Source organism: Podarcis bocagei, assembly GCF_964188305.1.
Source record: "Podarcis bocagei genome assembly, chromosome: 7".
NCBI lineage: Eukaryota > Metazoa > Chordata > Lepidosauria > Squamata > Lacertidae > Podarcis > Podarcis bocagei.
This window is the reverse complement of record NC_138132.1, coordinates 11,553,644-11,579,175: the sequence shown is the minus strand read 5'-3', so window position 1 is coordinate 11,579,175 and position 25,532 is coordinate 11,553,644. Positions and strand designations below refer to the sequence as shown.

The following is a 25,532-nucleotide window of genomic DNA, read 5'->3' as shown; positions in this document are numbered from 1 at the left end:
AGCCATTGCACGACTTCAGCTCATCGGGCCGACTGAATCTTCATGCCACATTCAGAGCGCAATGCATGTATTAGTACGAACTCAAAAGAATGCGGATGTTTTTGTTGCTTTTCAGAAACATGACAGAGGTGGAAGGATGGACTCCTCCGAATGGATGGCCTAGGAGTGTGCTTGCTGTAAGAGGTCATGAGAACTGGAATCCTGAGAATTCTGGCAGGTTCAACTCTCAGATCTCCAGCCCTCGACATACGGCAAGGCTGGAACTCTGCAAACTTTAAGCATTCCACCCCCCACTTCCCCTGACAGCACCATGACGAAGATCTATGGCCGCTGCTGGCAACATCAATGCCATATTTGTCCCTGCTACAAGGGTGTCCTAGAAACTTTCCCAAGTCCACGTCGCTTCCTTTCACGGTCCGTATCCTTAAAGTCCAGAGGGGTATTCTTGCTGCTATATTTGCACAAGAGCAATTAAAAAAAATAAAAAATAAACAAATCCTCAAACCGAAGTAGAAACAACCGCAGAGACTCGGAAAATAAGCCCTTCAAAGCTCTCCCAGCTGTCCTGGCAGCCGGCCTGCGGAATAAACAAAAAGCGATCGGCCTGCAGGACAGACTGGAGAACTGCCCTGGGATTCGGAGATCGCTCCAAAGGGGAGGCATCTCCTCTGTGATTTTGTGCAAACATAGCATCGTCAAGGCAAATCGCTTGCAGCTGTTTGGATGCCACTGTCTCTGGCGTGCTGCCAACATGGAAGCTGCCTCTGGAGCAGAGCGAGCTGTCCTAGGACAGTAATGCAGCCATCTCTGGGGTGGAGCAGCTGTTTATTTATTTGTGGCCCCCTTTCAATGAGGGGAGGAGAAGAGTGTCACCTCTGCTCCTGTGCAGCTGTGCTCTCATGACGCAAGGGCCTGTTTGCTTTCAGGAGTCCCTGGGTATATCTAATAAAAATGCTGTGGGATTAGAAAGTGTGGGGGAAACAAAGATTCAGAGCCTGAGATTTGGAGATCTACAATGACAATTGGAGGGGTCTATACAAGAGGCGCGGGTGGCGCTGTGGGTTAAACCACAGAGCCTAGGACTTGACGATCAGAAGGTTGGCGGTTCGAATCCCCACCACGGGGTGAGCTCCCGTTGCTCGGTCCCTGCTTCTGCCCTCCTAGCAGTTCAAAAGCACGTCAAAGTGCAAGTAGATAAATAGGTACTGCTCTGGCGGGAAGGTAAATGGCATTTCCGTGTGCTGCTCTGGTTCACCAGAAGTAGCTTAGTCAGGCTGGCCACATGACCCGGAAGCTGTACGCCGGCTCCTTCGGCCAATAAAGCGAGATGAGCGCCACAACCCCAGAGTCGGCCACGACTGGACCTAATGGTCAGGGGTCCCTTTACCTTTATACAAGGAGAGGTGAATTAACCATCTGCAAAAACTTGAGGCTGATTAAGTGGCAGCAGGGGGAATGGGGCTGCCAGCAGCATGAACACTCATAATCCCCCAAAAATCATTAAGTTGGGGATCATGGAAGGGGCTAGCCCCTCTGGCAGCATGTGGGCTTCATGTAAAGGTAAAGGACCCCTGGACGGTTAAGTCCATTCAAAGGCGACTATGCGGTTGCGGCGCTCATCTCGCTTTCAGGCCGAGGGAGCTGGTGTTGGTCCACAGACAGCTTTCCAGGTCATGTGGCCAGCATGACTAAACTACTTCTGGCGCAACAGAACACCGTGAGCGCATGGAAACTAGAGTGCACGGAAATCCTGTTTACCTTCCCACTGCAGCGTTACCTATTTATCTACTTGCACTGGCGTGCTTTCGAATTGCTAGGTTGGCAGGAGCTGGGACCAAACAACGGGAGCTCACCCCGTCACGGGGATTCAAACCACCAACCTTCTGATCGGCAAGCCCAAGAGGCTCAGTGGTTTAGACCACAGTGCCACCCGCGTCTCGGTAGGGCTTCATGTACCTAGCACATCTATGATTGCACACAATTACAATCACTTCCCCTCCCTCTACTTTATACACTATATAAAAAAAGGTTTTTAGTCCTTTTGACTGTGGAGATAAATATCGATATCTGTGAGCACTGTTGGGTGAAATCTCAGAAATATGGGGGAACTGGGTGGCTGAATTGGATTCTCAGACATTGCAAATGGGGCCACTGATCTTGGAACCTGGGTTACACAAGGAATAATGTATTCTTCTGTTTTAAGAACAAAGTATAGAGATCTCTCCCACGAATTTAAAATATTTTTTTGAAAGACATCTTATTCAGTCTTTTTTTAAAAAAAGAAAACAAAACAAAAAAACTCTTTATTGCCCCTTGCCTTGTTGCATTTTGTCACGTTTATTTTCTGGCTTCAAGTTGTATTTTTTTTTTAACTGTTGCTTGGTTTCGTTCACACTTTTGCAAGCCAGCCTAGACTCTTTCAATGAGGGGGTGGTTCAGAAATAATTCTCATATATTGTCCATAAAAAGACACTATCTCTGGTGATGGTGATGATGATTCCTTTTACCCCAGCCATTTCTAAGGCCACATTCACACAGCACATTTAAAGAGCCACAACATCCTTTTTAAACCAAGCATACGCAAACTCGGCCCTCCAAATGTTTTGAGACTACAATTCCCATCATCCCTGACCACTGTTCCTGCTGGCTAGGGATGATGGGAGTTGTAGTTCCAAAACATCTGGAGGGCCGAGTTTGCCTACGCCTGCTTTAAACAGTCATGGCTCCGTCCCGCCCCCCCCCCCTGAATCCTGGGAGCTGTAGTTTGTTAAGGGCGCTGAGAGGAAACACCCTCCCGCAATCCCCTTCTCAAAGCTACTTTCCAGAAGGGATTAACAACCAAGCCCTTGTCACAAGGAACTCTGAGAAGGGTAGCTTTGAAATATCTGCTTCAAACGAATGGCGTGAATGCGGTCCAAATCGAAAGGTTCGCCTACGTTTGCACCCCTGCCTTCTCTCTTTGCAATATATATAAAAACACATTTGCTCACTCATTCACAGGAAGCAGAGACAGGGGGTGGCCCTGCGCTCTCCCCTGACCCTCTTTCAGTGTTCTAGGGGTGAGTGAATGGTGCCTCTCCCCCTATCTCTTCATTTCTCTCGCATACACCCCCCCAGTGGAAAAGTCCTGTTTCCTAGAAGCTCCTCCCCCTCTCTCTCTCACACACCCACCCACCCTGCCTGCAGAGATCTTCCCAAATGCTTAACCACCATGTGGCACCACAGTCGTGTGGCACCGCAGCACATTTTTCATATCAGAAATTCCTTTCTGAGGGTGGGCGCTCTCCAGAGTGTGTGGCAGTCAGCTGCAATTGGCAGGCAAGCCCACTAGATGGTGCCACGATGCCGCAGGACCCGTCGCCTGGCTGCACTCAGATTTCTAAACCCAACCCCCCCAACCCCCAGCGTGGCAGAAGAAAAGGGCAGGGCCAGTCCGTGGCTCCAGATGAGCTCATCAATTGGCCGGGGCAGCGGGGGAGAGCAGTAGCCTTCCCTGCCTCACTCCCCACCCCCCCCCAAGCCCTCCAACTTCCTGCCTTTCACAGAGTTTCACAGAGTTTCACCAGCTGGGTGGGGCTCCCCGACAGCTGCGATCTAGAAAGCCAGGAGGGGGAGCAAGCCGCAGAGACTGCTGGGGGGGCCGGTGGAGGCAGGGAGGAGGGAGAACAGTTTAGGGGCTGCAGCTCGGAGGGAGGGGCGAAGGCGACAATATCTGGAAATGGAGCAGAACGGGACCAGGAACCAGGCAAGCAGTCTTGCTGCTCCACCGGAGACCCAACGCGGTTATACGTTATGTCACAAGTTTTCGTGAAGTGCAGCAACAAGTGTTAAGTCAATTCCCGGCTCCTCTTTGCTGTGAGCTTAAAACGTAATTTTGCAACACGTCTGCTTTGTGGCAACCAGGATCGCCAACTCCAGAGTGGGTAGATATTTCAGTTCAGCCCTGCAGCTCCTTTCCCTAAGTATTTCCTGCATTTGTTATGTTTATATACAGTGGTACCTCGGGTTACATACGCTTCAGGTTACATACGCTTCAGGTTACATACGCTTCAGGTTACACACTCCACTAAGCCAGAAATAGTGCTTCAGGATGAGAACAGAAATTGGGCTCTGGCGGCGTGGCGGCAGCAGGAGGCCCCATTAGCTAAAGTGGTGCTTTAGGTTAAGAACAGTTTCAGGTTAAGTACGGAGCTCCGGAACGAATTAAGTACTTAACCCGAGGTATCACTGTACAGTCATACCTCGGGTTGAAGTTGCTTCAGGTTGAGTGCTTTCGGGTTGCGCTCCGCGGCAACCCGGAAATAATGGAACGCGTTACTTCCGGGTTTTGCCACTCGCGCATGCGCAGACGGTCAAAATGACGTCACGCGCATGCGCAGAAGCGGCAAACTGCGACACGCAGACGCGGGTTGCGTTCACTTCTGGATGCGAACGGGGCTCCGGAACGGATTCCGTTCGTATCCAGAGGTACCACTGTACTGCCTTTCCGTCCAAGGAGCTCAAGGCAGGGAGCGTGGTTCTCCCCGCCTTGCTTTTTATCTTCACAACAACCCTGAAAGGGAGGTTAGGCTGAGTAGCAAGTGACTGGCCCAAGGTCATCTAGTGAGCTTCATGGCTGGGTAGGGGGATTTGAACTGTGGTCTTGCAGTTCGACACTCTAACCATTAGACCACTAACTGCAAGGAGCGGAGGGTGGGATGGGGTGGGGAACAGCCCACAGGCTTTAGGAGCTACTGTGCCATAAATGCCTCTTCAGTTTTGGACTGGGAGGGGCAATCCTTGCCCAAGGCAGCTGATGAAACTCACTTGCCGTGCCTCCAACCAACTTGCAAAATTTTCTGCCTTCTGTGCAACTTCCCCTCTGGCTCCAATTACCTGGTCCTGCAGCAATTCCACATACTTTGCGCTTAATATGAAAATGCTTCACATACAAACAAAAACTGAATCCTGCATAAACGAAGCAACCTTGCATAATTTTATTCCTGCCCTTGCCAGGCAGGGAGCAGAGTCCTCAGCTATTGAGAGCACCTTCTGGTAAGCCTTCCAATGAAAATCCTGGTAAGTCATGGTAAAAAAACCCCACCCCCCACACACCTGGCTTCCCCTATTGCTCCAGAGTTGCCATCACGCAATGCCCACACACTTTGCACATCCACAAGGACTACTAACTTGACTTTTAGCCGGCAGAACAAAAAATGCCAGTGTTTTCAGGATGCTGGACTTTGCTACCAGTGGCAAAATTCCACGGCTCTCCTGCAATTACGTCAAACTGCACAAGACCCATAACCCATCTCCGCCAAGCTAAGCAGTTGGCTCCTTACCTCTCTCGCCCTGACCTAGCCACTGTGATCCACGCGACGGTCACCTCCAGACTAGATTATTGTAACTCGCTCTACGTGGGGCTGTCCTTGAGACTGACCCAGAAACTCCAGCGGGTGCAGAATGCTGCAGCGAGACTCCTTACGGGGTCTTCGCTGCGAGATCACATTCACCCGGTGCTATACCAGCTGCACTGGCTCCCGGTGGAGTACAGGATCAGGTTTAAGGTGTTGGTTTTAACCTTTAAAACCCTATACGGCCTAGGACCCTCGTACCTACAGGACCGCCTCTCCTGGTATGTCCCACAGAGAAACTTACTTTCTTCAAATAAAAACATCTTGAAGATCCCAGGCCACAGAGAAGTTAGGCTGGCCTCAACTAGAGCCAGGGCTTTTTCGGCCGTGGCTCCAATCTGGTGGAACGCTCTGTCACAAGAGACCAGGGCCCTGCGGGACTTGACATCCTTCCACAGGGCCTGCAAGACAGAGCTGTTCCACCAGGCCTTTGGCCAGGGCACAGCCCGACTCCCTCCCTCAGCAATCTTTGCGGAGCTCTGGCCCAATGGTTGCCAGTGGCTTGAATTAATTAATTTTATAATGAATGATTTTAGAGTGTTGTTTGTGCTGTACTTTTGTACAGTTTTATTGTTGTTAGCCGCCCTGAGCCCGGCTTCGGCTGGGGAGGGCGGGATATAAATAAAATTTATTATTATTATTATTAACTGTATTTGCTTCTCTCGCCACAGTCTGCCAAGGCTTTTGTAAAAGGACCTGTGGCGTTTCTGAAGGCATGTAAATTATTATGCAAAAAAATAATAATTTGCAAATAATAATAATACCACCAGAGGGTTGACTTTGCATAAAACGCATTCTTTCTGCAAAATTCCTCAGTGCAAAAGAGATGAAAGCTCTGTTTTCCTACTGCATACTCACGCACAAAAAGCACATCATTCGCTTTGGGTCTTACCCAGCTCAAACTGTACGGAGGATGGAACAGGGACCCTCAGCAGCTGCCGAAAAGATAAGGGATAATGATTAGAACAAGCACCCCCTTATTCTGCCACGTGTTGTGGACCAAGCTGAAGCTGAATTGTGGTAAAAGTGGATCCCCGACATCATTAAGGCAGCATGTGAGATGCCCAAAACCCTTGAACGGGCCTGTGAGGGAATCGCCCAACAGCTACTAAACCACTCGAGTTGTAGAAGGAGTGGAATAATTGAGGGAGCTTCAGAAGTTGGGTTTCGAATCTTGGTTATGAGAGAACGCTGGTTAAAGCCAGCTGGATAAAGTGGTGCTGGAGGAGAGGAAGGGAGTGTCTCAAGGCTCTCCACTTTCTATCATATTTTCTGCTTTTAAAACTGCTGCTAGTTTGTTTTCAACTGCTGTTTGTCTCTGCAATGTACTTCCATATGGTGCCCATCTTATGTATGCTGCCTCATGTACTTTTGTGGACAGAGAGGGTGGTAAGTTAACATACATTTAAAGCGCTATGACACCACTTCAAACACGGCTTCTCCCCCAAATGACCTTGGGAACTGCAGTTTTTTAAAAAAGGTGCCAGGAGGCCCCATATCTCCTCACAGAGCTACAATTCCCAGAGCTGCTGAAGAGGAAATTGACTGTTAAACCACTTTGGGAACTGTAGCTCTGTTGAGGGGAATAAAGGAGGTGGGGAGGTGTCTCCTGACAACTCTCGGCACCCATAACAGACTACAACTCCCAGGATGCTTTGCGGGGAGGCAAGTCACAATTTTTTTATCTTTATCACAGCTCTTTAAACCTATGGTGTGAATGCGGCCTGTATGTTTTACTCAGAGGAGACACTTTGAAATTAATAAATGGGACAAAGTGAGGTCCAGTAATTTCCATAGGTCTACTCTGCGTAAAATTATCAGAACACCACCCGTAGGGTATAGATTCATAAAGATCACCATCGTCACCGTGAAGCGCTCTCCCACAGAGTTCGCTTACCCCGGCTTTGTCTAGGAACGTATGACAGAATTCCACAAACTGCTTCTTCGCCTCCTTGGCTCCGAGGCGGTTCAGTATGAGGTCCACGTGAAGGTAACAGAGCTGAAAGGAAGGAAGGCAGTTAGGAAAGAAGCAGCTGGCAGCCGGCCGAGGAAAGGCGGGGCCGGATTCCTTCTCACCTGGCCCTCCTGTGCCAATTCAAGATGGCGACACCCCAAAACTCCCAGATGATGGATGGTTATGTGTGTTTTAATGAACTGAACAGAGTGAAAGATTATAAGTCATTGAGAGGTGTGTGCGTGTGTGTGAGAGAGAACTTAATAGCTTATTTTTAGTTGCTGTCTTGTTTAATATCGTTCTATAGATTATAAATGCCCCATTGATTTGGTAATCATATAATACGACTTACGCCGTAATTGCGAGTGTTAGCTTATTTCTTAGTTGCTGGTTTGTTAACAGGGTTTTAGAGACTGCAATTGTTTTGCTGATGATTTGTTAATTATATGATTTACGCTGTGCTTGTGATGCTCTTATTATGCCATTGCTATTTATGGTTTGTAAGTCACTTTGGGGTTCATTCGGAAGGAAAGTGGTACAGAAATGCAAAATAAAATCAACAACCAAAACAGCTCTCCAGGCCTAATCAATGCAACATTAAATGAGAGAAGGAAGTGAAGTTCAGAAAGCCCCTTCCCTGCTCCCCTCTGCATGTAAAACAGGGAAATGAAGCCGGGTTATCATTGCTTCCACTAACTGTCAATCATCCTGCCTGCCTGTATGAGAGGGCAAGGTTACACCATGGGACGCCCTCCATTGGCTTGGCTGGGACCAACCACAATTGAGTCTATGCCATCCATAACTGCTTCCTGCACTGACCTTGTGGTCTTGATGTCAGAATTTATCCATGTTGATATATTACATTAACTTTTAAGACTCGGAGCCTTAATTTGCTTACTTTCCCATGCCCTCCTCATTCCACTTTCCTTTTGTGTCGTGTCTATCAGACTGCAAGCCTGCAGCATTGACTGTCTTGCTTACTGATCTTTATCCAGCCCAACGATAAATGAAAACACATTTGGTATCCGAATGGGCTTTTCCCTTCCCTTCCCTACCCACACCACCTTCTTTTGCTATTGTGTCTATAAGACTGCAAACCACTGGGCGCAGGTCTATCCTACTGTTTGTACAGCACTTAAAAAAAAAATTCTTGAGTGCTTCGTAAATAATCTCAGTGCCCTTGCCTGCAGGGCCCGGGGAATTGGGTGGCTGGCCAAGATTTGCTTCTTACTGAGCAATGAGCTAAGAATGCCTACCTGCCCCCAGGTTTTTCCTTATATTTCACTTAATAAAAGGGACTAGAAACTTGCTGGGGGGAAACAACAGCTGACAATACAAGGACGAAATCAAGAATAGCTACAGGGTCCTGAGCTTCTGCCAGGAACCTCTCAGATACTGAGAACTATGACACACAACAGGTACAAGCCCATAGATAGGAGGGTGTTCTAGCAACACTGAAAGCTAGGCTACAGCCTTTTCTCCCCAGCAGGCTAGTTTTGTTTATGTTTACTTTAGGCTGCATTTAACATGCAATTCCATCATCTGTCGGCGAAACTGGTGCAGCCCAGAAAAACCTGCACAATGCGATTCCATTAAAAATATATATATTTATCATTTTTATTTTACAATTAAAACAATAAATAAGTATCCAAATACCAAAAATACATTTCGTTTAGACTTTCCGCCGCCATTTCCACTGTTCGCTTCATCATTTTCTTTTCTACTACATATTCTAATTAATCCCTCTCTTTTCATTTTCTCATTTTTATATCTCAGCAATTGTTACTGCTGAATTTAATCTGTTACTGTTAACTTTATAATAGGCTTACAATAATTTTCCAAATAATCCACAAAACATTTCCAGTCTTCTTTAAAAAAAAAATAATTCATCTCTTATTCCGTTTGTCAATCTTGCCAATCCAGCTGACCGTGAACTGGACAGATCAGTGCAAAGAGTTGCCTGAATTAAAGCATGTCAAAAGTCTTGTTACGTGGGAAGTTCACTATTGAAGCTGACAATTGGTGCAAATTATTTGGTCTGAGAAAATACACTCACGCTCGTCCCCTGCATGAGCTTCGGGAAACCAGCAGTGAGAAGTGCCTGCGTGGGCCGACCCACCTAATCGCACCACAGCCAAGCGTGGTAGGAAGCTAGTCCTCATGAATGAACGAGTCTTTAAACGAGTGTCCACTTGTTAGGGTTTTAGTCTTGTTTTAAATGCATCTGTTGTTTTAAACTTTCGAAAATCACCTTATGTCTAAATCAGGGGTCTTTTCAGGGCAAACCTTTTCAGAGGGGGCCGGTCCACTGTCCCTCAGACCTTGTGGGGGGCCGGACTATATATATATATATATTTTTTGGGGGGGGGGATGAACAAATTCCTTTGCCCCACAAATAACCCAGAGATGCATTTTAAATAAAAGCACACATTCTACTCATGTAAAAACACACTGATTCCCGGACCATCCGTGGGCCGGATTTAGAAGGTGATTGGGCCGGATCCAACCCCCCAGGTCTTAGTTTGCCTACCCATGGTCTAAATCGTCTTGAGAGGTGGTTTAGAAGGGGGTTAATAAATCAACAATGACATAAAAAAAAATGCAAGGCTTACCACAGGGCTGGAGTCAAACTGCAGTACCACATGCTGCAGAAAAACCATCAAGTAGGCTGGATGCCGTGTTAAGAGGTCCAGGCTCTGGAACATGCTGGTTTGTGCATCTGGGTTCTGGAACTGAGGGGAGGAACAAGAGAGAGAGAGAGAGAGAGAGAGAGAGAGTTGTTAAATCAGGATTTCCCCCACTCTTACCTTCTCCACCCCACCCTCTCCTCACTGCCTCCTTTCAACACAGTTCCTTCCAGATCACTCTCAGTGTTTGTTCACAAGTTTCCTTCTAACAAGCCCACCCAGCTCAGCACTGTCTACCCCACGTGTGGAGAACCTCTGGCCCTCCTGATCTTGCTCAGCTATGACCTCCCGGCAGCTCCAGCAAGCGTGGCCAATCGGCAGGGAGGATGGGAACGGTAGTTCAGCAACTTTTAGAGGCCAAAGGTTCGTCTGATCAACACGGGCCGGCAGCAGGGACTCAGGGAAGGGGCTCTCCCAGCCCCACCTCGAGATGCTGATGATTCAACCTTCTGCATGCCAGGCATGTGTTCTGCCACTGAGCTATGGTGCTGTTGTGCCCTTCCTCCTCCTGTTAGAACCCAGGCCTCTCCCGAACCTCCCACTTACTGGTTCGATGTCGTTTTCGAAGTCCTCGTCTTCTGCTCCGATGATTGCCATGGCCGACCCAGTGCGGGCACCCAGTGCCGGGTTCTGGTAAGGAAGACGCGAGACCATATCAGTGGCAGCATCGAGAAGCCCCACCTTGCCCTGCTTGGATCACCCATAACTTGAGGTCCCAACCAAGCACCCTGGAAACTCCGCGCACTCTCAAAACAGACCTTTCTCTCCACCCACAAAACCCCTCATATAACAAGAGTATTTGGTGTAGAAACTACCAATGCCAGTTGCCAATCAGCGAATCTGATTTATAAAAAAGCACTGTCCTTTCTAAAATACAGAAGGGAGCCCTCCAGAGGTTGCCAGTCTCCAACTCCCACTCCCATCAGCCCTGGCAATTGGCTCTGCTAGCTGGGGAAGATGGGAGTTGGAGTCCAACACTGTCTGGAGCGCCACAGGCTCCCTATCTTTGCTCTGTGGTAAAGGTAAAGGACCAGTCGTGGCCGACTCTGGGGTTGCGGTGCTCATCTCGCTTTATTGGCCGAGGGAGCCGGTATACAGCTTCCAGGTCATGTGGCCAGCATGACTAAGCCGCTTCTGGTGAACCAGAGCAGCACACGGAAATACCGTTTACCTTCTCGCTGGAGTGGTACCTATTTATCTACTTGCACTTTGACGTGCTTTTGAACTGCTAGGTTGGCAGGAGCAGGGACTGAGCAACGGGAGCTCACCCTGTCGCGGGGATCCAAACCGCCGACCTTCTGATCGGCAAGACCTAGGCTCTGTGGTTTAACCCACAGCGCCACCCACGTCCCAACAATGTCCAACAATGTCTGGAGCACCACAGGCTCCCTATCTTTGCTCTATGGTAGGTTCCCCAAACTCGGGTTTCCAGCAGTTTTTGGACTACAACTCCCATTATCCCTGACCACTGGTCCTGCTAGCTAGGGATGATGGGAGTTGTAGTCCAACAACTGGAGACCTAAATTTGGGAAACACTTTTTTCTGGGGGGTGGGCAGGTTAGAACTTTGACTGTACCACCCCTCACTGTACAAAACCCCATCTCTTTCCCCTCCCCTCCCCATGCCAATCACTCACCCCATTGTATCCTTCCTCCAACTCCATTCTGCCCCTGTGGGGCGGGTGGGGATAAGGTCCCCAGCAACTGCGTCAAGGGGTCCAAGTCTTCAGGGTCAGCATCTACCTTTAGGGGGGGCACAGAAAAATGAAAAAATAACAAACTGGGCAGTGGTGGTGAAGCACACAGATTTGGGAGTTCGGTTTACAACACATTCCCTATCCCTGCTCTAAGGCCAGACACACATCCAACGGGCTTTCAAACCGCACGGCAATCATGGGAACTGTAGTTTGTTAAGGGCACTGGGGAATCGTAGCTCTGGGGTGTCAAACTACAGTTTCAAGGATTCTTTGGGGGGAATTCACATGCACTGAATGAGCTTAAAAAACCCATGGCATGGATTTCCCCTAAATGATTGCTCTCTTTAAATAAAACCCAACTTTGCAAGGATTCGGTTTTTCAGGAAAAATACACACCCGTCCTCAGGAAGAATATGGGAGATGCGGGGGGGGGGGGGAGAGGGAGAAGAGATGGAATGGAAAGCAAGTTGGAGCAGGGGGAGGGCTTCATACACAGAGAGGTATTCAAGCTACCAAGGCCACCCCACCTCTCTTTCTCTCCCCCCCCTATTACTCAGAAATTCCTGCACTAGGTGGAGGTGAATGCTGCATGAATACCGCCTCTGTCACCTACAAAGAGGCCTCAGAGACAAGCAGGAGGAAAACTCCACACCCCACAGACAGCCTGACTCATAAAGGGCACCTTTCCAAACGGCTGGCAGTAGTGGCCAGGGAGGAGCTCGGTTTGGGGAAAAATATGGGTCAGAATCAAAACAGCACATTGCAAAACTCTTCAGAGTGCTGGGATTGGATTGCCTTCACACACACTGTCCCAGGGTGGGGGGACAGAATAACCTGATTATTGAAGTTTCCCAGCCTGATTATTGAGGTTTAGCTCCAGATACCCATCTCTACAGCACTGCCTATCTATTTTCCCACAGACATTATTTGTCTCTTTTTGCAGAACAGGTAAAAAAATCCTAATGAGTGATGACTACCTTGGTGTCCCCTAGTGGCGGCACAAAGGAAGGATAAAAATAATTGCCCACAAGGTAGTTAGCACTCTGGGTAGTTCCCCTAATGGGGAACAGTAAGGTAAAGGTAAAGGGACCCCTGACCATTAGGTCCAGTTGTGGCCGACTCTGGGGTTGCCCCGCTCATCTCGCTTTCCTGGCCGAGGGAGCCGGTGTACAGCTTCTGGGTCATGTGGCTAGCATGCCTAAGCCGCTTCTGGCGAACCAGAGCAGCGCACGGAAACGGCATTTACCTTCCCGCCGGAGCGGTACCTATTTATCTACTTCCACTTTAACGTGCTTTCAAACTGCTAGGTGGGCAGGAGCAGGGACCGAGCAATAGGAGCTCACCCCGTCGTGGGGATTCGAACCGCCGACCTTCTGATTGGCAAGTCCTAGGCTCCGTGGTTTAACCCACAGTGCCACCTGCATCCCTTATGGGGAACAGTACAACTTGCAATTTAGAAGTCAACTTCGGCACCTAAATGGACTAGATCAGGGTTTCCCAAACTTGGGTCTACAGCTGTTTTTTTTAGACTATACCTCCTATCATCCCTGACCACTGGTCCTGCTACCTAGGGATCATGGGAGCTGTAGTCCAACAACAGATGGTGGCCAAAGTTTGGGAAACCCTGAACTAGATAGATCAGGCTTCCTCAAACTCAGCCTTCAGATGGTTTGAGGCTACAGTTCCTATCATCCCTGACCACTGGTCCTGCTAGCTAGGGATCATGGGAGATGTAGGCCAAAAACATCTGGAGGGCCGAGTTTGAGGAAGCCTCGTGGTCCCTTTCAAAATCTGCAATGCTATGGTTCTGTGCCCCCATCTATGGACCATTAACAGAATGACACACACACAGACACACACAAAATAACCGGCTTGCAAAGCAATTTCAGGACATGTTTACAGAAGACTCATAAATGGCCGCTCTTGTAGTCAAGAAGGAATTGCTTCTTTGTGTGGTCTCCTAGAAGCTTAGCAGAAAAACGCCCCCTTTTTTCGCCCTTTGAGGCCACAAAATGGCCAACCAGACAAAGTATAGGGAGAAGCAAGCCGGTACAACCTTCTGAGGATTAGTAGCTTTTATGGATATATATATATATGCAATGCAATGCATTACATCAAGCATCAAGCTGCTTTAGCAGGCAAGGATTCCCAGCCATAGCTACATTTTTCTCTGACCGATGGCTCTGTGGCTTTTTGGCAACCGCAAAAGAAACAGAAATTAAAAGCAAACATCCACATTTCTCTGTCAAGCTGCACTATTGTTGAAGTTCTGCCAGTGATGTGTATGTTAATAAAGACAGAGAAGCTTATCTGGAAAAGGGTGACCAACCTTTCAGAGTGGACTGTGACCCAGCTTTCAGCCACATTCTTTAATGTTCTGCGTGCTTTTAAGAGACTCATGCAGAAGTGGCCTCACAACATAGAAACTGAGAGCCTATTTCAGTGGCATGGTGCAGTAAATACCTTAAATCAGGGTTTCCCAAACTTGGTTTTTGGACTACAATTCCCATCATCCCTGGACACTGGGTCTTGCAAGCTCAGGGTGACGGGAGTTGTAGTCTGAAAACAGGTGGAGACGTACTGTGCTAGATGCTGTATGATTTTAAGACTTCATTTTTTTTATTGCTTCTTTCATTTCTTATGTTGTATTTTATTGTATTACAAGCTCAATTCTTTGGAGTTTGAACCATCATTCAATGGAATATAATATGAGAAACAACAGAAGCCATACAAATACAATTAAAAATCAAGGTGGATATTTAATGTGGACACACCACGGACCACCTGAACAAACCTCAAGGACCACGATTTGGGGAATGCAGCCTCTTGCTCGGAGGAGAGGTGAGAAGAAGGAGGCTTGATGATTTGTCACCATCTAACTCCCATAATGTCCCCTCTCCTCAAACTGCCACAGGGTTCATTTATTCCCTTAAGCAAACAAGTTGCCTTTTATATTCTATTGAATATTTTCTTTTTTCAATTGATGTTTATTGTCGTAATAATCTTATGTAAACCACTTTGCGAGGTCTGTCCGAAAACCGGTACAGAAATACTGCAAAGAAACAAGCAAGCAAAGCCCTGCCTTAAATAAAACAAGCCATTAAACAAATTAATTATGTGAGAGAAACCACAGAACCGTCAAGAGAACACATGTATTTCACACACTCAAGGGTGTGCGATGTGAAAAACCCACTTCCTTCGCTTAGCCACAAAGTTTGTTACGGCGCCCAGAGAAGTGTCAAACCGGGCCTTCGCCCGACCCACTGCGAGAACGAGAAAGAAACGCTTTGCAAAGGCATTTTGCAAAAGGCAATAATAAAGGCTGAATCAGCTGCGCCGGGGATTAAGGGCAGCTGCAGCCCCTGCGGACGAGAGAGGGACGAGGCAGAAATGGCAGGCCACTGAACAAGATGGAACGGCTTGCAACAAGATGGACTCCGAGGCTGCAGACGGAGGACCACGGATGCGAGGTGCTTTGAAGGATATGGGATAGGCACAAAACAGTCCTAGCCCCTTAATATACACCCATTCCCCATCTGCCCTTGCAATGGTCGCTACCTGCAGCCAAGCGGGCAAAAGATTCCAGACAGGAAGTGAGTCACACCATCGCCCTTGTCTCTGTTTCTTGAGCAACGACAAGAGTTGGGGGTGAAGACCCGCACGCCCCAGGACACCTGTGCCCCTCGGGGACTCCCCCTTTCCTCTGAGCCTGAAGGAGCAGCCGCATCTGCTGCAGCCGGGCTCGATAACAAAAGGAGCGGCTCGGCGTATTTACAGAGAGAGCCGATTTCCTGCAAGAGGAAGTGATATAAGAACAGCCACCTCTCAGCGGGGTGGAAAAAAGGAGGTCAGCCCCGTCTGGGAATTGAACTCAGATAAGGAACAGTAAACTTATGATTTTACCTACAGCGGAAATATAAACTTTAATAGAAGCAGACTGTATATAAAAAGAGTGAAAACCTCTAACTTTGGATATTCTTTGTCAGCCTGAGGATTTCTGAGAAAGCAGGAGGAGAACTTCCTTTTACCTTCGTCTATGCGGAAGTGCCTAGTCAAAATTAGGAAACTTCGTACTATTTATTTCCTTCTTTTTAGTTTATACTAATGCTATACAGCAGTGTGTAGGGAGAAAGCTACTAAGCCCAAGCAGGAATTGATTTGGACTTGCAGATTGTATATTTTTATTTTTATTTTGAGGAGGAGCAGAGCGGGGAAAATACGCTGAACTACGCCCCTCCCCCTTATTTATTTTTTTGGTGTGGACTGTACCTGTTCTTCTTATTTTTGTACCTGTTCTTCTTCTTATTATTCTTTTTTGGATAGTGGGATTTCGAAGGAATTAGGCCAACAAGTGGCTGAAGAATTGGTTTGATTTTTATTTGGGGTTTTTTATTAGAATACTTGAAGGCTTGTGGTGGTTTTTATTTTTTTTTCTTCCTCAACATTAAGGAATTTGTGATTTTGTGTGCACTACGTTGGGAAGGCTTTGTGGTGGATTAGCCAAGCAAGTGGCAGAAGAAGTTTAATTTTAATAATTTGAGTTTGTTTTTTTGGGGGGTGAATTTAACTTTGCTGTTCCGGAACTGTGGATTAGCCAAACAAGAGGTGGAAAATTTTGAATTAATTTTTCTTGTTTCGTCCCTTTCTCTCTTTGACTGTTTAACACTGGAAGGTGACATCTAGTGGCAAAGAGTGAAAAAACATTTAAAATGGACAATGTCATGAGGGTCTGGGAGAGATATAAAGACTTAATAGAACAAAAGACTCCTTGGTGGCTCTCACCAACTGAAGCTCTGTTGCTCAAGCCACTTGCGGAAAACCGGAAATGACTTACATACAGTGATTTGCTAATACAGTGGTACCTTAGGTTACATACGCTTCAGGTTACATACGCTTCAGGTTGCAGACTCCGCTAACCCAGAAACAGTACCTCGGGTTAAGAACTTTGCTTCAGGATAAGAACAGAAATCGTGCTCCGGCGGCGCGGCAGCAGCAGGAGGCCCCATTAGCTAAAGCGGTGCTTCAGGTTAAGAACGGACCTCCGGAACGAATTAAGTACTTAACCCAAGGTACCACTGTAGATCAAGAAGGAAAATGGAAATTAAGAGAGTATGAGGGTATAAAAGATCGTTTTCAGAGTTGGTTACATTACAGGCAATTACATGAGATATACAAAGAAGACAACAAGAAAGGGTTTAGTTATACCACTTCTAGATTTCAAAAGGAAGTTATAGAAGGAAAAGTGAAGTTGCTGAAGGGTGCATATAGTATCCTGTTAAAATGGGAAACAAAAGATAAGGAGGTAAAATCGGTCATGATCAAATGGGCGTAAGATATAGGACATTATATACAATTTGAGGATTGGGAAAAACTGAGGAAAACAGATTTAAAATTTACAGATTGTGCTCTTTTGAAAGAAAATTATATGAAAATGATGTATAGATGGTATACATCTATGTATAGATGGTACACATAGCAAAAATGTATAAAACCGGGTCAAACATATGTCGGAAATTTAAAGAAAAGGAAGGGACTTTTTATCACATGTGGTGGGAATGTAGAGAAATTTTAAAAATTTGGGAAATGATATACAATGAATTGAAGAAAATGTTTAAAATAACATTTGCTAAAAAAACCAGAAGCATTTCTGTTAGGGGTTGTAGGACAAGACCTGCCAAGGAAAATAAAGAATATATTTTTGTATGCAACAACAGCGGCAAGAGTCTTGATAGCCCAAGGATGGAAGAATGAGGAAGTCCCAATGGAAGAACAGTGGCAAGAGAAATTGATGAACTATGGAGAGCTGGCTAAACTGACGTATAAACTGCGAGTTAAGGACAACTGTGACTTCAAAGAAAATGGGAACTTTTTACAAATTACTTAAAAAGACAACAAAATGAATTGGACTCCTTGGCAGGTTTTGAATAAACATACACAAATTTATTGATTGTTAACATAGCAGATAGATAATATAAGGATTTATACAAGTTTACAGTATGCAGAGAATAATATGTGTTGAAAAATCAGAGAGAGGAGCTGAGGGAAGTATAGGGGGGAGGGTTTGATGGGGAGGTGGGGGAAGGGGGGGAAATAACGAATATTATTATGTTTTGATATGTCAAACTTGTTAATCAAAAACTTTTTTTAAAAAAAGAATGTCAGCACAGAAAAAGGCAGGAGAAGGAGGAACACCATTGGAGAGGAGGAGATCGAAACAAGAAAGTGAAAATAAAGGAGAGTTTTAAAAAAATGTTTGCAGAAATAAAAAAGGACATAAAACAGAGTGAAAAGAATTTGGAGACAAGGCTGGAGCAGATGGATAAAAAAAATTGATATGACTGTTTCTGAGAGGCCAAATGAAAGAGATAACCAAAAGAACACAAAGCTTGGAAGAAGGGATGAAACGAACAAAGCAAAAAGTAAGAGATATGAAAAAAGAGAAAGAAAAAGTTAAAGAAGTCTCAGAAATGAATAAAACACAGGAGGAGCTGTGGGACGCGATTGCTATGAATGAATTGAGGCAAAGAGAAATGAATTTGAAGTTTAGATCGGTTCCAGAATCACAAGGAGAAAATATTTTGGGAAAATTGACAACGGAAATTGCACAATGGTTAAATATGGAGGTAGAGGAATAGGCAAAAACAATACAAAATGTGTTTAGGAATAAAATGAAGACTACAAAGGCAAAAAAATTCCCAGAAGATTATCTGATTATATTTAAGGATAGAGAAATGAGAAATTTGATTTTCTTCATAAAAGGAATAAAAGCAATATATTCTGATCAAAAAGCAAAGTTGATAGCAAATAATATAATAACGGAAAATATTGAAATTACAAAAGGTACAAGACAAGGGTGTCCGCTTTCACCATTATTATTCATATCAGTACTGGAGGTCTTTCTAAGGACAATAAGGGAAAATGGAAAAATAAAAGGGATTACAGTCGGCCGGAAAGAGCATAAAGTGAAAGCCTTTGCAGATGACTTGGTATTAACAATTGAAGAACCATTAACCAGTGCTAAAGAAGTTATTGAGGAGATAGAATGATTTGGGCAAGTAGCAGGTTTTAAAAATAAATAAAAAGAAGACGAAAATGTTAGTTAAAAATCTGAAACAAGATTTGGTGGATATGTTGCAGCAACAGATTGGTATAGAAGCTGTAAAAAAGTCAAATATTTAGGAATATGGTTGACCTCAAAGAATATAGATTTGTTTCAAAATAATTATACACCAGTGTGGAATGGAATTAAGAGAGATCTGGAAGTATGGGGAAGGATGAAATTGTCATTTTAGGGAAGGATTTCTGCTATCAAAATGAATGTGCTACCAAAGATGTTGTTTTTATTTCAATCAGTTCCAATAATCAAGGGGGCAGCAATTTTTAAGGAGTGTCAGAAGACAATTTCAAGATATATCTGGCAGGGGAAGAAACCAAGAATTCAATATGCTGTAAATTGTTAACAGATGCCAAAGAAAGAGGGGGCTTCGCCTTGCCAGACTTGAAATTGTACTATGAAGCAGCCTGCCTCTGTTGGTTAAAGGAATGGATGTTGTTAGAAAATACAGATTTGTTGGATTTAGAGGGTTATGATAATAGATTTGGTTGCCATGCATGTCTATGGTATAGCAAAACAAAAGTCCATAAAGGATTTGGCAACCATATATTCCGAAGAGATCTGAAGATCTCTATTTGAAATATGGGATAGGTATGAAAACCTATTAGAACGTAAAATACCATGGTGGGCATCTCCATTAGAAGCAATGTGTGTGAAAAAGATAAATATGAGTAAAAATTAGGCCATGTATGAGAAATTGGTACAAAAAGAAGGAAGTAAATGGAAAACGAAACCTTATGAAGAAGTTAAAGAATATGTGAATGATTGGCTGCCTGCACTATGACCAAATCAATGAAATGTTTAAACAAGATTTAAAAGAAAATGGATTTGATGATTAAAAAAATCAAAATTTGAAATAGAAGTATTAGAAAATGATTGTAAAATATTGCCTAAAATATATAAATCACTGTTGGAATGGCAGTTGAAAGATGAAGAAGTTAAGCCGGTTATGATACACTGGGCCAAAGATTTCGGGTATAATATACAGTTAGAAGATTGGGAAAAATTATGGAAAGAAGGATTAAAATTTATAGCATGTAACGCTTTGAAAGAAAATGTGATGAAAATGATGTATAGATGGTATATCACACCAGCGAAATTAGCTAAAATGTGTAAGACAAGTAATAAATGTTGGAAATGTAAAGAAAAAGAAGGAACTTTTTATCACATGTGGTGGGAATGCAAGAAAGTGAAAAACTTCTGGGAAATGATATATAATGAGATGAAAAAGATGTTGAAATATACATTTTTTAAAAAAACCAGAAGCATTTTTACTTGGTATTGTAAGAGAGGATATTAATAGACAGGATAACAAAATGTTTTTATATGCAATAACAGCAGCAAGAGTATTATTGGCCCAGAAATGGAAACAAGAAGAATTAACGACGAAAGAAGAATGGCAGACGAAATTAATGGACTATGCAGAATTAGAGAAGATGACAGGAAGGATTCGAAACCTGCGGGACCAGAGATTCTCAGAGGACTGGATTAATATGTAAACTATTTGAAAAGCAATTGTAATCAACAGATTGCGCTCGTAGGATTACAAGAGGTTTTGTAAGGAGGAATATATCATATATTGCAAGGAAGATTATGAAGAAAGCTATTAGTTAAGATAATTATAGTGAAATTAAGAAATGTAAATTAAGTGAAAAAGATTGGAAAATGTTCAGATGTGATTGATGGAAGTCAAAAAATTGTATAAGATATGAAATTGTGTTAAATGTGTGCTGAAAATGGTATGTTAAAAAATTAATATAAAAAAATAAATAAAGAGAACAGCCACCTCACACTCCTGCAAGTGCAGAGAAAGAGAGAGATCCGCTATCTCAGCAGGCGGAGGGAGGCAGCTGTGTTACCTTTAAGGCGGGGAGGGGAGCAAATAATAATAATAATTATTATTATTATTTATTTATATCCCGCCCTCCCCAGCTGAAGCCGGGCTCAGGGCGGCTAACAACAATAAAACAGTACAAAAGTACAGCTTAAACAACACTCTAAAATCATTCATGGGTTATGGAGGCAATGCAATCACGCGAAAATAGCCGCTGGGTTATCTAGCGCAGCTTTCTGCTTCCAACAGGAAGTGTCGAAGTAAGAACACAGGAAGCCGCCTCGCGCCCAAGTGAAACCACTGGCCCATCTATTTCAGTACTGTCCACGCCGACAGACACTGTACGAAGTTGCAGACACAGGGGCAGTCCCATCTGGAGATGTCAGGTTTCGAACTCGTGGCCTTCGACATGCCATGTACATGCTCCATCTGCCCCCGTCGCCCGATATTCAGAGCTAGGCAAAATTCACATCATGTATTTTAAGCATCAGACAATGCCACTTTAAACAATCATGGCTTCCCCGCAAAGAATTCTGGGAGCTGAGAGTTGTTAGGAGGTCCATTATCCCCTGCACAGAGCTACAGTTCCCAGAGCTCCCTGTGAAGAGGTATTGACTATATATAGATGGTGTATGACACCAGTGCAGTTAGTAAAAATGTATAAAACCAGTTCAAATATGTGTTGGAAGTGTAAAGAAAAGGAGGGGACATTTTACCTTATGTGGTGGGATTGTAACGAAATCAAAAAGATTTGGAAAACAATTTACAATGAATTGAAGAAAATGTTCCATCTAACATTTGTTAAAAAACCTGAAGCATTTTTGTTAGGGATTGCAGGAAAAGAAACTGCTAAAGAAACTGAAAACTATCTTCATGTATGCGACAACGGCGGCAAGAGTCTTAATAGCTCAAGGATGGAAGAATGAGGAAATCCCGACTAAAGAACTATGGCAAGAGAAACTGATGGACTACGCAGAACTGGCAAAACTGACACATAAACTACAGGACAAGGATAACTGCGATTTTAAAGATGAATGGGAACCTTTTACAAAGTACTTAAATAAACAAGAAAATGCATTGGACTCATTGGCAGGTTTCGAATAAACACTCACAAACCCTTTTTAAACAAAATTCAGTTAGACAAACTAAGGATCTATACAATTTTGTAACATGCAGAGAACAAGACTTGCAGATAAACCAGAGAGTGGAGCTGAGGGAAGTCAGAGGAGGAGGGGGGGTTACTTTATGTGGAGGGGGGAAATGGGGGGGGATAAAGGATGATATGCTATATGACAAAATGTTCTGTTGAAATTCTTAATAAAATTAAAAAAAGAGGTATTGACTATAAACCGTTGCAAACAGTGTAGCTCTGTGAATGGAACAGCGGGTCTCCTTTAAATAGCCATGGCTCCCGCATGGTTTAACAATAAATCCCTCTTCATGGGGAAATTTGAGAATTGTGGGTTTGTAAGGGGAATGGGGGCATCCTAATGACTCTCAGCACCCTTAACGAACAACATCTCCCAGAATTCTTTGGGAGGAAGCCATGTTTGTTTGAAGTGGTGTCAAAGAACTTTACACAAATGGCGCAGATGTGGCCCTTTGCTGCCTTTGAATATGAAGGTTACCTCATTGCCTTTCGCAGATTTGTCCTCCTTGAATTTGGTTGGTATCTTGTGTGTTTTCCAAAGTTATGTACGTACGCTGGCTTTTTTACGGTGAATCCCGCAGGCCAGAACCGGAGTGCCAGTGGCCTTATCTGACTACCACTCCCATCACCCCCTGCTCATTGGCCATGCTAGCTGGAGCTGATGGGAAACGGAGTCCAGAAACAGCTGGAAGTCCACGGAAAGGCTGGCTTAAATGACTTTGCCTACGTTAATTTTGCACTGCGCAAAGATTCCCCAATTGTTTTAGTAGCCTCAGCTCCACTCTCCTGGTTATACCAGCCCACACGCCTCTCTCTCAACCCCTTCTCAATTGCAGCATGGATCTGGTTCCCAGCTCCAGGCTCCGCTGATGTCCCCCCAGTCCCAAGACACAACCTTCCTCACAGGCTCCCTCAGTCTTCTGAGAATTGCTGGAACAGTCACTCCTCCTGCTGTGATATCCTGCCCCCTTGGCACACCCCCCCCCCGAGATTCCTCTTCCAGCTGTTTAGCAGAGGCAAGGGGAAGGAGGAGGAGAAGGCATAAGATCTCACCAGAGTGAGGAATCTTTTTGCACAGGGGGGCGGAAAGGGTTCCTGTGTACAAAGTTTGTGCTCTGCAAAGCATGTCTTCATCCATGTTGCCTTCATGTTAACATTAGTGCTGTGCTTGTCATCTCCACCTCACCCAAAAACCCCACAAAAACCCCACAATGCATCTTGCTCTGATCTTTTCAAAGATGTGCAAATCAGCACAGGCCTTCGTACTGTTTCTAGAATCCCACACAATATCCTCTTCTACAGTCATCTAAGTTACTAATCATACCATCATCACCATCAATCTATGAACTGCCTTCTAAAAGACTGTCTCAAGGCGATTTACATATAAGAAACAGGTTTATTTTTAAAAAAAATACCAAATACATTTAGAAGATGACTAAAACCCTAAGAAATGGACACTTGTGATCAAGGCCCATTTATTCAGCTGAGAAAACCTGTCGGAAAACAAAAATAACTCCAATTGTTCCCTGAAAATGCAGATAGTGGGTTCCCGTTATCTCTCAGCAGAAATGTTATTTCACACAGAACAGGGTCAGCCGCACACTAAAAGACCCACATCAAGGGAAACCCTCCGACAGACCACAGGAATCTGCTGGGGGCATAAGTGTGTGGCCTTCACTGCATCTTCTGGGAGCGAATTTCAAGTTTAACTATGCACTGTGTGAAGGCACCTGGTTGACTATGGCAACATTTGGGAGCATTTGGGAGAAAGGTGGGTCTTCTTACATATTTGTATGTATTTTTTTAAGTTTTAAGGTTTCCTTTCTAAGTTCTCACCACCCCACAAGCACTTTGCGTAATTTCTGAAGCTCTGCTCCGGATGTGGACATCTCTGAGAAGTGGGGGCTTCTTGGTTGCAGAGCTAACACCGTAAAACAGACTCCTTATGAAAGCCTGCTCGGCACCAACACTAAATGTTTTTAGATGGGTTGAGGGAAGCTGGTAGTTCGGTGGGTTAGAGCAGGGATGGAGAGTCTCTGGCCCTCCAGATGCTGCTGAAACTACAACTCCCATCATTCCCAGCAGACACGGCCAATGGTCAGAGGTGATGGAAGTTGTAGTTCAACAACATCTGATGCCCCACCGCATACAGAAGATCCACACCATCTCCAGCAGGGAGATTCCCTGCCTGTAATGATGAAGAACCGCAGCCAGCCGGGGTTGACAATATTTACTTATTAAATTTGATCTAGATGGACCAATGGTCTGACTCAGTAGAAGACAGCTCCCTATGTTCCTCTCAGCATTCGAAATTAGTCAGGTGCCAAGCACATTTTGCACCTGGCTAGCGATCACTTGCGACCAAGTAAAGAGTTCGGGGGCGGGGCAGGGATCACCTGACGTCTCCACCCTCTGGAGTTGCCTGCCTGGAGATCCTTGGATCTGTCCTGTTTTCACACATTGGCAACACATCCTGTATCCGTTATATTTTATCTGCACAATCAGAGCACAATTTCAAGAACCAAAAAGCCATACAGTGGTACCTCTGGATGCAAACGGGATCCGTTCCAGAGCCCTGTTCGCATCCTGAAGCGAACGTAACACACGACTGTGCATCTGCGTGTGTCGCTGCTTCCGCGCATGCCCGTGATGTCATTTTGAGCATATGCAGCGAAACCCGGAAGTAATGCACTCCGTTACTTCCAGGTCACCGCGGAGCGCAACCCAAAAATATTCATCCCGAAGCTACTTCAGCCCGAGGTATGACTGTATTGAAAAATACAACTTTTGAGCTGCTTGGCCCCAAAATGGCAACTAGGCATTCTGTTTTGGCGACTGTAACCCTGGTTTAAGGAGCCATTTGGCACCTAGCTAATATATCTGGGTTTCTAACACTGTTCAAACAGGAGTTCTGTTTCCCCACACACCCAAGAGGTCTTCGTCACAGCTTTGCTTCCCTACATGAGCCTCCATTTTGTTGTTTTGTCTAGTTCAGCCTTCCCCAACCGAGACTCCCGACCATCTCGAAGGCACCAGGTTGGCAAAATCAGGCCTGCTTATACAGTCCCATTTTCCATTTGTATTTTCTACACTGCTTTGGTACAGCTATGGCTTTATTGTTCTAAGCCACTCTGATTTCTGTCTGAAAAAGAGTGGAGCGAGACAGGGGGAAAGAAAACCACACAAAAACAGTCCAATAAGCAATGAGAGTAACAACACTAGGGTCACTTCCTGCGGTCCTCTGAGCACATGGCAGGCACATGCAAAGCCGCCCCTGTTGTTTTCCAATTGTTTCAGCCTGTGGGGTGCCCCCAGCGCCAGACACGAGGATTTGGTTTTGGGGCCCACTACAGCAAGCCCTCCAAAAAAAACCCCAGACACACAACAGTTGCTGGTTTGTGCCACGCATGGCATCCTGTGCATAGACTGAACATGAACTAGCATGCCTCTGTTGAGAGCAGGCCGCAAGCCAACGCAGGCAAAGCGATTTCCTGCTGCAATCACACGGGCTTGTCATTAGCCGTCAGTTGAACTTGCTCCTTTGTCCTTCTCGCATTTCCCTCGGTTGTCTGCTTCAACTGTCAGAATTTTAACTGGAAGCTCCTTGGGGCAGGGAGTGCCGCCGCAGTGCACATTTAAAGCAGTATTCTGGGAAGTGCAGTTTGTGAAGGGCTCCTCAGAAACACCTTGTCCTTCACACAGAG

The 25,532-nt window shown here is 45.2% G+C and overlaps 1 protein-coding gene across 10 annotated transcripts in view; it reads right to left on the bottom strand.

Annotated features, from left to right (window-relative positions):
- Positions 1 to 25,532, bottom strand: part of ARHGEF1 (Rho guanine nucleotide exchange factor 1) — a 69,953-nt gene that overhangs the window by 40,804 nt on the left and 3,617 nt on the right. For 9 of the 10 annotated variants that reach the window (XM_081200175.1, XM_081200181.1, XM_081200182.1 and 6 more), the window contains exons 2-6: positions 11,671 to 11,776; positions 10,581 to 10,664; positions 9,960 to 10,079; positions 7,291 to 7,392; positions 6,286 to 6,328 (exon numbers count right to left, since the gene is read on the bottom strand). In XM_081200175.1, coding sequence (XP_081056301.1) covers positions 6,286 to 6,328; positions 7,291 to 7,392; positions 9,960 to 10,079; positions 10,581 to 10,664; positions 11,671 to 11,697 — 376 coding nt within the window. In that variant the 5' untranslated portion in view covers positions 11,698 to 11,776. The remainder of the gene's footprint in view (positions 1 to 6,285; positions 6,329 to 7,290; positions 7,393 to 9,959; positions 10,080 to 10,580; positions 10,665 to 11,670; positions 11,777 to 25,532) is intronic. The other variant, XM_081200178.1, reaches the window with a different exon arrangement.